Source organism: Gossypium arboreum, chromosome 5, assembly GCF_025698485.1.
Source record: "Gossypium arboreum isolate Shixiya-1 chromosome 5, ASM2569848v2, whole genome shotgun sequence".
NCBI classification, from domain to species: Eukaryota; Viridiplantae; Streptophyta; class Magnoliopsida; order Malvales; family Malvaceae; genus Gossypium; species Gossypium arboreum.
In genome coordinates, this window is record NC_069074.1 from 25,312,979 (window position 1) to 25,326,825 (window position 13,847).

Sequence of the window (13,847 nt, forward strand, 5' to 3'; positions counted from 1 at the left end):
ACTTTAAAGTTATTGGTGTATGGAAATAAAAATAAACTTATGAGAAATGAAGAAGGCTACGAGATGTATATCAATGTCACTTTTTTTAAGATTTTATTCGACCCCACATATATTTTGGTGTGAAAGAGAGTTACTTGCAAATAAAATTCGAGGATATAATAAAGCCCAATGACTGTCAATGTTTTGCAATAATGGAAACAATCAACTGTATATTAAGCGGGGCATAGCAAAAATATTGATTTCTATAAAAAAACCTCTATAATAATTCTTTATAAAACAATTTAGGAATATTAGAAGATGGAGGAAATAGAAAGGAACTTTTGATGTATTTTTTTTGTGTACCAAACAAATGAAATTTGAGTCTTATTTACAAAAGTTCTCACGTCTATTCATAGAAATATAACTATATAAATGGATAGCCACGTCTTTTAGTTATAAATATAATTATTTAATAGATATTTACTTGAATAATTATAACATTTTGTTATTAATAAAACCATATAACTTTTAATAATAAATGACATAACTTATCTCTATAAATAGTGACAACTCTTAATTAACAACCGAGTGACATAACTTTTAACTCACTTGTAACTTTTCAATTATAATTATTACAACATCATAAATATTTTAAAAATATTCAAAAAAATATACTTCCATATAATAAAACATATAGTTTATAACGTACCATATAATTGGATTATAAAAACTCAAATAAAGTTTATTAGTTAAGCAGATTTTAAGTGCAAAAAATGTGAATCAAACATTTGTTCAACTAGTACGTACATGAGATTCCTTTAAATCCGATGCCTCGGGAAAAAAAAAGCTACAATTATCATTATGTCATTCCTTCCAGACATTAAACTCCTTAAACAGTTGACAAAATGGCTAATTATTTGATAACCTTCAATATTTTCTCAAAATGGATAACTTAATTTCAACTTAATCATGACTTTAAGTCCAATAAAGGATCGTATCTTCGATTGGATAATTGACATTAAATGTTGTATGACATTGATTGATTAAAGTGATATTTATTAATGAAATAATTTAATATAAATTAATAGTTAATTTAAATTCATTTTTCACACTATATAGTCTGTGCCTACCCGTTCATTATCGATTGACTTCCGATCAACCAACTTTCACATAGTTCTTGGCATTTTCCATGTTTTTCGGCCATGATGTTCAATTGTTCATACTTAAATATCGGTATTTGGTGAGCTCATGATTGCTGAAGGAATAAATATCATACATAAAACGATAAATTTTATATACTAACTTTGATCTGGTATAAATTTATATATATAATTTTAATTTTAACTTAATTTTCAATATTATTTATGAAAATTATTTTTCTTGAAGTAATGAAAATTGTTGATTGATATTTTACTAGAATAAAAATAAATTGTAATATTTTCACATAAATTTAAATTATTTTTTCATAATGATAAAGTTGTATAATTTAAATTAGGCAGTTTTAGTTGAACAACCCAACATAACTAAAAAAGAAGAACAAATATAAACACTTTTTCAGACATCCCATGTGTGTTTTTGACAAAGGAGACAGCAGTAACTCTCACCTTCACCATTTCACACAAAAAAAAATGTTTAAATTGCAAGGCTTTGTTTAACGGCACCTAAAACGCGTTAATTTCTTTGCTTAGTAAGGCAGTTGGTGGAATCTTTTGTGAGGTCATCAGTCATGTGATTCATGTTTGATGTGGGAAATAGCAAAACCTACCACACACGCACAACAAACCCAGCTTGGTGTTTCATTTTAACCACACTTGATGATGAGGAAATAATTCATCCTCCTATATCTATTACCTTTATACCGCATTTTTTTCGAGCAAAGATTTCAGGATGCCAGAACAAATTATTAGAGGGGTCGAATGAAATTTTAATTTTTTATAATTTATATCTTTATAATTTTAAAAAATTAAATCAAATTTTTATAATTTTAGGGGGCCGAACTATAATTTTATCTTTACTAATTTAAATTTTTAAAAAAAATTTAAGAGCTTAAATAACAGTTTTACATTTTAGGGGGGCGAGGCCATTGCCAACCCCCCTAAATCCACCTCTAAAATAGTCCCAATTCTCCTTACTACTTATAAAATGTTGAATCTTGGAAAACAGTTGAATTCTAATATTTAATGAATTTTAATATGTGATGAATAATATTATTTAATTAAAATTTGAGTTTTGATAAAAATACAAGAATTTAATCGGAATGAATAAAAAATGAATATAGTAACTTTAAGCATCTAACCCTCCTACTTGTTATTGCTTTGTGTATAAAGTGACTTTGAAGGAAAGATTGACCGACTACTAATGATTTTTTCTCTTTTAGTTTCTTGAGGAGATCAAATATGGGAATAGCTTGTTAAGTTTGCACTTGCAATTTTCATATCACATATAATTAGTTGGGAAAGTGTAGGGTCATGTTTCTTAGCTTATCCCCAGACTGGACAAGTTCATAGATCAAATCAAACGAAGTTGAGCAAGCAATAACGGTTTGACAAAGGCCTGCAATCCAAGTCAGTCCATCCAATCATTTAGTTGTTATATTTTAAGTTTCATTGCATCGTATTATATATAAATCAGATGAATAATATACTATAGATATTTGTGTGCTAGAGCAACAATCCCGAACTGGGCGAGTAATAGGACATTAGATGAGAAGTATCAAATTGAAGGCAATTAGGAAAATTTAAATTTGAAAGTTTTGATTATTGAATTGTAGCTTCATTAGCATGAGCATTGTTGTTAATGTAAGAGGAGGTGAGTTTAAGTGCGTTGAAGTGCATTTATCTTCCTATTTATGGGTTGGTAATGAGTTATAGGTAGTTTTAGATATTATGTCAAAAAGAACAGATATGATCAAAACTTATAATGAAATTGTTAAAAATATCAAAAATTTTAATATCGTGTTAAATTAAATTAAATGATTAATTCTTCAAAAACTTAATTTGATATTATATTGGAGTTCAGAGAATGTACATGAATATAGATGGATTCGAATTCAAAAGATGTAAATTAGCAGACCCAATGGAGGGTGGACCTGGACCATGTGTTTTAAGACCATGAATGTGTGCTTTCCTGTACAAGTCAGCCCAATGGTAAGTTGAGTTGAGCTTAGTTTATAACCAGTAATGTAAGCAAGATATGGAGAAGCTAATCTTTTATAAATTATACAAACTTGACATGCGCACAGCACACCTTGACAAACTTGCGCATGGCCCTGCCATGGACAAAGAGAAATGAGCCACTTCCCACACACTTATGGGCTAAAGGACAGCTCCAGCTTAATCCTCGAGCATACTATCGTCGGATATAAAATAGTTATGTCACGTTAAAATATGAATCATATCACGTAATTTCGTATTAATAATTAAAATAACGAATGTTTGATTTTTCTGTAAATATAATTGTGTAACATGATTTGAATTAAAGTGATATATATTATAATTCCGCATTTAAATTTTTTTTTAAACATAATTTGTTATTTGACTGACATGAAGTACCCATTATTTGCAAAGAGAAAAAAATTAAAACACAAAAATTTTCTTGGTTCAGTTAATTATCGATCTGAAACTTTTTTCTTTCTTATTTTATACAGCAATGACATCAGGATTGCATTTGCTGGTTGCTTAGCCATACTTGTCTGCGACTGCGATTGTCCAACATATCTAAAGGTTTATTTTACTTACAACCAGGAACCATCAACAACCACTGTTATCTGAATAAAGTTTAAATAAATTCATACCCATATGCTTGAATGGTCACCATTGAGAAAGGCAGAGCAACTCATTTTCATTAATCTACTTTTCAATATAAGTGTCGTCAAAGATGCTCTTTTTTCTTTGACAAATTTTTTACTTAAACTTCAATCCATGTGTGTAATGCCCACTTTGTTTTTATTAATACGAAAGAAGAAGAAAAAAAGCCCCAGTGGTTTAGACGAAAAACTGCACCGTATTTTTAATTTGGAATTAATGCTAAAACTTTAAGAAATTAAAGAACAAATAATAATGATTATCATATATTGTTGACCTCAAGATACTGAACAAACAGTTCAGCTAACCTAATAATTAATATATATAATGATGAAGCATTTAGCATTTTTATTTAAGAAAAAAAATGGGATTTTGGAAATTGAAATTTCTCATATTTGACTCCAAATTTTACCATTGGGGAGCAACTCTATTCTTTAAGAAAATGCTAGCCTTTCCTAATGGAGTGAAATGGAGAATAACATTTGAGGCGTTGAGGGAAAACGATGTAGCACCATCCTCTTTTCAAATATTTATATATATGATGTTGTTATTATAAATAATATATTAATTAATCTTGAAGAGAATATTTTAAAGATGGTAGCAAATTATACATATTCTTCAATGTGAAACCATGAACATTTTGCACAACATTTTTCTAACTAACTTTGGATTTAGAAGAATTCATATATGTAATGTGTTATCATGAATGAGATAATATTTGTACCTTATAAAATGATCCATTTGCTATTAAATGAAACATATTAGTCGTATATTTGAGAAATTAATATATTAGTCTTTACATGTTAATTTTATCATTAATCGCGATATTAAATCAAATTAAAAATTTATTACTCTTAAAAATAAATAGAATTACGTGGCTTAATGGTGATTGACATGAATCAAACCGCAAACCATTTAAACACAATAATTATGTACAAAAATTGAATCGAAAATAATTTAGGGGTAAAAGCAAAATTAACTTCTTATCTCTAGTTATTCTTCAAAACTATTGTTTAACTTTTTTAATTTAATGCTAATGTTTGATTTAATGCAATTTCAACTACTATAATTAGCAACAAAGTTGATGTGCAGGGACTAAACTGTCAATTTTTCAAATATACAAGGATTAATATGTTTCTTTTAATAGTATAGGGATTAATACGAACATTATGATATGACACATAGACTTATGGTAAACTTTTTTTTTTTTTTTGTTTGAAAATTTACTAGTAAAGTTATTATAGGATTTGAACTAAAAACTACACATAACAATCGCTCTGCGTCAATTCAAATTATAGTTTAACTTATTGAATTAAAACCCATACATAACAATAGCTTATAGTAGGACTCGAAGACCCATACATCATAATTATATATGTTGAGTCTCGAACTTAAATCTTTAAAATTCAAAAACTTCACTTTTACTGATTGACCCAACATGTGAATTACATTTATAATAAACTTTTAATAGAGAATATTGAAATTATATTTATTAATGACCATGCTATTAATGAACTAGATTATGTCACTAAAAAAAAGTCTAAAGTGGGTATATAATTTAGTATAATTTATCGGTATATTAAGCTCATAATAATTTAAATAAAAACAAAATTGAACTTCCTGGTCAAGAATCAAAAGCAGCCGTTGCATAGTTTAAAACCCCAATACCATTTTTACTCCATTGGCTTGACCTTTCGACAATATCTTAAAATGCCTAAATCACCATCACTCTTCGATTTTCACCTTCTCTTACTCTTCACTATCTTTTCCTTAGCCGCCGCCGATGCCATCGCCGCTGCACGGCCAATAACCCAACAATTCAAAGAAGCCCCACAATTCTATAACTCTGAAATTTGCCCTAAGATAGTTGGCGAAGATGATGAATCTGATAATGGAACCTCCATTTTTTTATGCTCGGATCAATCTGTTCACGTGGCAATGACCCTTGATTCAGCTTACATACGGGGTTCAATGGCGGCTGTTCTTTCAATACTTCAACACTCCTCTTGTCCCCAGAATATCGTCTTCCATTTCGTCGCCTCCGCCACCGCCAACGCCTCGTTTTTACGCGCCACCATCTCTTCCTCCTTCCCTTACCTCAACTTCCAAATCTACTCCTTCGACGACTCTTCTGTTTCACGTCTCATTTCAACCTCAATCCGCTCCGCACTAGACTGCCCTTTGAACTACGCTCGAAGCTACTTGGCCGATCTCCTCCCTTCATGCGTCCGCCGAATTGTGTACCTCGACTCCGACCTGGTTCTCGTCGACGACATAGCTAAACTCGCCGCAACTCAACTTGGAGACAACTCGGTCTTGGCTGCTCCAGAACATTGCAATGCAAACTTCACGTCTTACTTCACTCTAACGTTTTGGTCAAGCGCTACTTTATCCTTAACATTTGCGAACCGTAAACCTTGTTATTTCAACACCGGAGTAATGGTGATCGACCTTGATAGATGGAGACGAGGAGATTACACAAAAAAGATTGAAGAATGGATGGAGATTCAAAAAAGAACAAGAATCTACGAGTTGGGTTCTTTGCCGCCATTTTTATTAGTTTTTGCAGGAAGCATAGTTGCCGTTGATCATCGATGGAATCAACATGGACTTGGGGGCGATAATTTTAAAGGTTTATGCAGGGATTTGCATCCAGGTCCAGTTAGTCTTTTACATTGGAGTGGAAAAGGAAAGCCATGGGTGAGGCTTGATGCTAACAGGCCTTGCCCTTTGGATGCTTTATGGGCACCTTATGATCTCCTGCAAATGCCGTTTGCATTGGATTCTTGATGGGGAAATTTGGAAATGTTGAAATGCTTGTTAATTCGTAGCTGGATTGCAGCGGTTTATAAATCTACCAGCTTTTCTGGCAAGTGTTTGTTTGCCGAGAAAGTAACAGAATCATCAAGAAATGGGTGGATCGAGCTGTGTATTGTTTCTTCTTTTGCCAAGATTACGCATTAAAGATGAAGAAATTGAAAATCCAGAAGGAAAATAGCAATGGATTTTACAATCTTTGTTCGGGCGTATGATAACTGTAATAAAAAATAAAAGCAAATTAAAGAGGTGGCTATAATTTCCGTGGATCCTTTTTATTTAATAAAAAACAAATTTGCCTTTGTAAATAGTTTCTTTTTTCCCTTTGATTACTATACAATTCTCACTTTTATTTAATATTTTTGAAAGTAAAATAAAATATTTTTTTTGGAAATGTTTATATAAATAAGGCTTAATGCCTCTTTTAGAAATTCCTATTACTTTTCTAAATTTTATGTTGATGATAATAAGATTTTAAAATTCAAAATAATTTTATTTTAATATTAAAATTAATAATTTTATGGGTAAAAATTATAGGATAGGACTTATTTAACAATAACAATAGTTTAAGGGTTTGTTTAAATAAATAGATATTATTTTTGTTTTTCCGGAAAATAAAAATATTGAAGAAAATTTGTTTAATTAAAATTTTTAAAAATAATTTTGAAAAAATGAGAATGAAACTGTGTGAAAATTAGAAAACAAAAAAATGTTTTCACTAAAATTATTTTGTAAAAGTGAAAAGATAGAAAACAAATTCTTAACTATAAATGAATTGACTTTAGTTCAAACCTCGTATAAAAATAAAAATATTTACTTTTTAAATATTTTTTCAAAAATTTAATACTGTGGTTCAAATCCATATAAATATATATTTTTATTTTATTCATCATGTTTATATTATAAAAAATAGTTACCAAACATCTTTTATTATTAAAACAAAATTTTGTTTCTATTTACTAAACATATTTTTAATTTAAAAAATAGAAAATGGAAATTATTTTTGAAAACCAAACATAACCTTGCATCAAGAGAAAGGAAAATAATGAGTTGAATTTCCTTGATTTTCCTTGAATTACATAGTATTTATTTACTCGATTTGTGGGTAAGATTAGAGAAAGGAAAGTAAGGTTTTGTTGCAAAAGTACATTTTCCTATTAAATTTTACATAAATTATTTTTTACAAATATAATTGAAAAATCATTATAATCCTTTTACTATTGTTTTTATCCAAACAAAATAAACATACATTATTTTCTTTCTATTTCCTTTACAACCCTTTCTTTTCTTTTATAATTTTTACCCAGAGAATTCCTTTTTGATACATCATCAAGGAAGAAAAACAATGAAAGCTTTCAAAGCACATGTTGCCTATTGTATTACTTCTCTCCTTAACTTGTGATTGCCCGTTGGTTTCTATCTAATAGTGACAGATTGAAGGAGATTCCGGATGTCTTTGAGCGTTGATTGAAGTTTCTGTACTACTTTGGTGTGTCCAAGTATAATGTTGGTCCATTTTTGTCGATATCCATTAGCTTACAAGAAGTAATATTATGATACTTAAGGGTTAAAAGAATAACCCGTAGGGTAAGAATACTAACCTGAAGTTTGCTAGCAAAGTTGAAGCTTTGAATGGACAACAATTGAAATCCATTTGAGTTCTGAACAATAGCAACCCCTTCAATCATGTCATTAGTCGATTTTGAACAATGCTTCATGGAAGAGACCATTGAGAGGAGTGTTCTCTAGAACTGAACGAAATTTGAGTCCTTGATTGACTGACTTGATAAATATTAACAAGATAGGTGTTGAAAATTGAATGGTAGAGATCAGATACTCTTTCAATAGCACCTAAAGGATCGGGATTAGATCTTCTAAATATGAGTTCATTTCTTGATTTCCATATAATGCAAAGGGTACATGCCATAGCAATACAGAAGCTTCTTGAATCTTGAGAGTTGGTGTTGTTTTCTTGGAGCCATTGGAGAATCCAGTTTAAGATGAATTAGTTAGTTAAGGAGTTAGAGCAGAGCGCAAGAAGAGAATCGAATTCAATTGCCTTAGAAAAATTACAATTTAAAAAGAGATGTTCGCGGTTTCCCTATTTTCTTTATAGAGAGGACAAATATTACCATTAATAGAGTGTTTTATTAAGAGGAGGTCTTTTGTGGGAAGACAATTATTACATATCTTCCATAGGAAAATAATGACTTTGAAGGAAGTTTAAGTTGCCAAAGATTAACCCAAGTTTTTTATTGAGATTGATGAGGGGTGGTAGCGGTGCTCATCCAGGAAAAAAGGGAAGAAGCAATTTTAACCAAAAAGACCCTGATGAAATCTCTAAATTAATTTATTATCACCTCCCTCAATGGAAAGGGTTCTACTAAGAAAATTAGAGGCTCTATTAGTATCAAGTAAGTTGAGGGACTTATTTTGATATAGTTAGTTTTTTACCTAAGCTTAGTTGAGTATATACTTAAGGGTAAATTATACTATTAGTCATTAAAATATGGGTAAGTTTTCATTTTGGCCACTTAAGCAAAAAAAAAAAAAAAATTACAATATGTCACTGAACTATTTGAAAATTTCCATTTAAATCACTAAATTATTCAACATTAATAAAAAAAAGTTCCGCTGACGTGCTCCGAGCGATGATTCGAAGATTAGTATAACACACCTTAGATCCAAGTCAATCTTACAGTCAATATCAAAAATTAGAAACAAAAAACTATTTGAATTTTGATTCGCGGATTCATGATGTCTAAAGCTATTTCATGAAAACAAAACTAAACTGTAGAAAAGAAAAGAAAATAAAGTTTTTAATTGGTGCAAGCAATGCAAATAAATCAAGTAATATAACATCTATTTTAATACCTTAATGACTTAAAAAAAAACTTTTAAACAATTTAATGATCAAATTATAATTTTTTAGTTAAATGACTAAAACAAAAACTTACTCATAATTTAGTGACTAATAATGTGGTTTAACCTATACTTAAATAGTCCCAATTTTTAAAAATTAATATTTATAATTAAATCAATTTAAATTTAAAAAATAGATTTTATTACTAACGCTAATTAAAATATTGAAGAACAACCCAAATTTAATTGAGCCTACCAAGTTGATCGAAAATGGGTAAAAAGGCCTGTGATTGTGAAGAAGGTAAGTTCCTTCCCTAAAGGCTAACACGCGCGCACATCGCACAGTGCACTGCCACTGGGGTTTCGGCTTTCGAGGCTTTCCCCAAACACCAAATTCCCCTGCCTTCTTCTCTGAACATTATGCGTCCTCCTTACGGTAATTATCTTCCTTTCTTATTCATCCCCTTTTTATTACAATCTCATCATCTCAACATTTGGTTCAGTGTAAGCTCTAATGGAATAAAATTTCCCCATTTCCCTTTTCTTTTTTCATATTCTATTTTAAGGAAAGTACCTTTTTTTTACTCAAACTACTTAAAACCTTTAAATTCTTCCTTTTTTCTTGATTTCATTGACATTTTATAGTGAAAGGTTATATTTACTTTGGATACACTGGTTCTTCAATTTAAAGTTATTCAAAGTTGAAAGCTTTTATTTTATTATTATGAGTGTCTATTTGAACATATAGCGAACAAATTTTTGTGTTTAAATATCTCAGATTTCGGCTGGTGGATTAGTTGAAAACCAGGCCTTGATGGTTTAATTATCTTTTTGGATAATTTAAGATCATTTCTTGAAATCCCCCAAACAACTAAACGGAATGAGCATTGTAATCGTAAGTTCTTTTTTCTTTCTTTCTATTGTTTCTATATGTGAGCCACTTTTTCATTTCAGTAATGGGGTGAAAAGCCTTAAGAAATGAAGTAGATATCTCTTCCTGTTATGTTTCCATTTGCTGAATTGAGGGTTTGATAGATTTTGCATTTTTTAAGGTGCCATAGTATCCATCTTGAAAAAAGAAATAAAATAGAACACCAACAGTGATGTTGGATTTGTGCTGGAGAAACCATATAGGTCACATTGTCTAGTTTTGTCTGTTTGAAACTCTCCGACATTCTTGCTTGTATATCTAAGCATAAAACAATGGAGATTAAGTGAAGATTAGGACTAATTTTACCATGTTTAAAGATTGGTAAGGGCTATCTTTTATAATGTTATGTACTCTTATCTCAGACATTATGGTTTCAAAATGCTTGCTTTTTCATACTTGCCTCCTTTGAAATATCGAGAATCTGCGTTAATTCGTTTCAATAACTAACAAAATAATCTGAAAAGGTGCAATTTGTTGTCATCAATGAGATTCATAGGAGACTAATCTGTTTTATAAGCTTAACCAATGGAGATACAACAGAGTATTAGGACAAAGTTTACCATGTTTTAAGGATTGGCAATGACTATCTTTATAATGTTATGTACTGTTATTTCAGACAACGTGCTTTCAAAATGCTTGCATTTTTGTACTTGCCATCTTTAGAGTATTGAGATTCCATGGTTAAATTTGTTTCAATTACCAACTACATAACTTAAAAAGGTGCAATATATCATCATAAATGATTTTGATGGGAAACTAATCTGTTTCCTTGGCCACTTCTTTTGCGATTAGTTTGCTTTTCATCGTATAACTTATGTTTGTTTGTTGAACTTCAATACTTTATAGGTGTTAACTATTTATGTATTATTTCATTAACTTGCTTGTTTTGTCTGTTATGAGTATTTAAGAAGCAAAGAGAACCATCAAGATTGCCCAGCAAAACAGATGCAGAGTTTGATAGGATCAGCAATTTACCAGGACATGTTATTGATCAAATCTTGTCACGTTTGCCGATAAGGGATGCGGTAAGGAGCAGTGTTCTGTCAAGGAAGTGGAGATACAAATGGGCTAAGATACCTTGTCTTGTGTTCGATAATCATTGTTTTAATTTCTCTTCCCAAGACCAATCTTTCATAAAAAACAAGCTTGTAAACATCATTGACCATGTACTTTTACTTCACAACGGTCCAATACACAAATTCAAACTTTCACATCGAGATCTTTTAGGTGTCAATGACATTGATCGATGGATACTTTGCATATCAAGGAGCTCTATCAAAGAAGTCGTGCTGGAAATATGGAAGGGCCAGCGCTACAAACCACCTTCTTGTTTATTTAATTGCCAGAATTTAGTTCATTTGGAGCTATTTAATTGTTTGCTAAAACCTCCATTGATGTTCAAAGGTTTCAAGAATTTGAAGAGTCTTGATCTCCAGCATATTACCATCACCCAAGATGTGTTTGAAAAGCTCGTTTCGAGCTGCCCTTCTCTTGAGAGATTAACATTGATGAACTTTACTGGTGTCACACATCTTGTCATTGATGCACCAAATCTGCAATTCTTTGACATTGGTGGTATTTTTGAAGATGTTAGCTTTCTGAATACGGTCCATTTATCTTATGTTTCCATTGGTTTGTATGTAAATATTGACAATGAAGAGAATGATGCTCGAGACAATTCTAGTAAACTGCTCAGATTCTTTGTTAATCTGCCTCATATACGGAGGCTGGAGATTCAGAGTTACTTTTTGAAGGTAATGGCGTAGTGAACATCATTATATAGAACTAGTATCTTCTTGGATATGTTGGTTCCCTGGGACATTTCAATCTGAGTGTCTTTGTGTGCTCATTATCATTTGGACATCTATATGCACTTTTACTGCCTTTTACAGGTGTCTGCATACACAAAATATCCCGAAAAATGGTTATTGAATCCTGATATGCTTGTTCAAGTCCTCTACAATGTGCATATTCCACTTTAACTTATCCATGGCAGATTCTAATATATACTGTTTTTCCTTTTTCCACTCCAGTATTTGGCAATGGGATATGTGCCGAGCAGGTTGCCTAACCTATGTGTTGATCTGAATCATTTATCGATTCGTATAGATTTTGATGATTTGGAGGAAAATACCGCTGCTCTATGCCTCCTAAGAAGTTGTCCAAATCTCCTAGAGTTGGAAATGTTGGTGAGTTCCATATCTTTTAATCTTTTAGGTTCTTTATGATGATGCAAATAGTAATATCTCCAGCTCTTATATTGCATTAATGTTTTTAGCAACATCGTTAATCTAAAAAGATTATGCATGTAATGGTTCTTGGTTTCGGAGGTCGATTAGCAGATTAGAAATGTATGATGTTTTATGTAGGCTCGGCCCGAGGAACAATCTTCCATGGAAAGATCCACCAACTTCTGGGAAGATGATCATTGGAGCTCTTTGTTTGCACATCTGAGGCTGGTCAAAGTGTCTGGCATCTCTGGTGTTAAATCGGAAATGGATTTTATCAAGTTCCTGCTATCGAATTCACCTGTGCTTGAGCAGTTGACTGTTAAGCCTGCTTCCCAGGAAGGCGAATGGGAGTTAATGAAGGAATTGCTGCGGTTCCGGCGAGCTTCGATATATGCAGAAGTCATTTATTTGGACCCATGATACTCATGGCTGCCATTGTGGAAAGTTCAGGGTTTTAGGAAAATGGCATCCATGGCAGGTTTGCTTATTCACTTCCTTATCAGGGGCACTTCCTTATCAGGGGGGTGCCCTTTATATTTTTAATGCATAAAACCAGAGTTGTTAAGTGCTTGTTCCCATATGAGGGCTCTATAATACTTGGTTTGTTTTTTTTACTCTATTTTTTGAATAATTAGTCCCAAATCCACAATTGTATAATCCGATTTTATTTTATTGTATTTTATTTATGGTACAAATGTTGGATTTTAGAATTTGAATGCATATCTATTAAATAACATTGTGGTCGCATGAATCAAGTGTCTATTATCTTAATTTTATCAAAATGACTAAACTACATTTTCATTTAATTTTTTTTATAAAACATATAAATTTTGTTTTTTAATATCTTAATTATGGAAATAAATAAACTAAATCTGCAAAAAAGAACTACATTTTCATTTAAAGCTAAGCACTAATAATATTTATAAAATATCACAATTTGGATACATAGAAATACATAACTCCACCCATCTAAAGGATACATAGAAATACTTAAGAAAAATTAATTTATTTAATTAATTGTAAAAAGAATTCTTTAATTTTAGCTTAGCATGAAAGGCTTGAGATCATATAATAATAAAAGTTGGGCTTCATTCGCAATTATTAAAGATGATTTATTTGAGTTGATTTTAATTTAAAAACATAAAATAAAATTTTAAGAATTAAAAGGAGACTAAATTAATTAATTAAGTTCAATATTATAGTAACAAATTGGTTGATACTATT

At 30.7% G+C, this 13,847-nt stretch overlaps 2 protein-coding genes across 3 annotated transcripts; both read left to right on the forward strand.

Annotated features, from left to right (window-relative positions):
* Positions 1-5,437: 5,437 nt before the first annotated feature.
* LOC108452041 (probable galacturonosyltransferase-like 1) lies at positions 5,438-6,907 on the forward strand. Its single transcript, XM_017749773.2, has one exon. The coding sequence runs from the start codon at positions 5,493-5,495 to the stop codon at positions 6,570-6,572; it is 1,080 nt and encodes a 359-aa protein (XP_017605262.1). The 5' UTR covers positions 5,438-5,492; the 3' UTR covers positions 6,573-6,907.
* Positions 6,908-9,675: 2,768 nt separating this feature from the next.
* Positions 9,676-13,333, forward strand: LOC108449991 (F-box/FBD/LRR-repeat protein At1g13570-like). Of its 2 annotated transcripts, none has more exons than XM_017747401.2 (5): positions 9,676-9,897; positions 10,240-10,356; positions 11,301-12,146; positions 12,426-12,581; positions 12,762-13,333. In XM_017747401.2, exons 2-5 carry the CDS (start codon positions 10,342-10,344, stop codon positions 13,041-13,043), a joined length of 1,299 nt encoding a protein of 432 aa, XP_017602890.1. In that variant the 5' UTR covers positions 9,676-9,897; positions 10,240-10,341; the 3' UTR covers positions 13,044-13,333. The 2 variants fall into 2 exon arrangements, with proteins under 2 accessions (XP_017602890.1, XP_017602891.1); XM_017747402.2 differs by having other exon boundaries at positions 11,304-12,146.
* Positions 13,334-13,847: the final 514 nt, after the last annotated feature.

Coding starts and splice junctions, on each gene's coding strand:
- LOC108452041 (XM_017749773.2), top strand. CDS start 5,493: ATGCCTAAATCACCATCACTCTTCGATTTTCACCTTCTCTTACTCTTC.
- LOC108449991 (XM_017747401.2), top strand. Junction 12,147..12,425: donor TTCAGAGTTACTTTTTGAAG/GTAATGGCGTAG, acceptor TTTCCACTCCAG/TATTTGGCAATGGGATATGT. Junction 12,582..12,761: donor TCCTAGAGTTGGAAATGTTG/GTGAGTTCCATA, acceptor TGTTTTATGTAG/GCTCGGCCCGAGGAACAATC.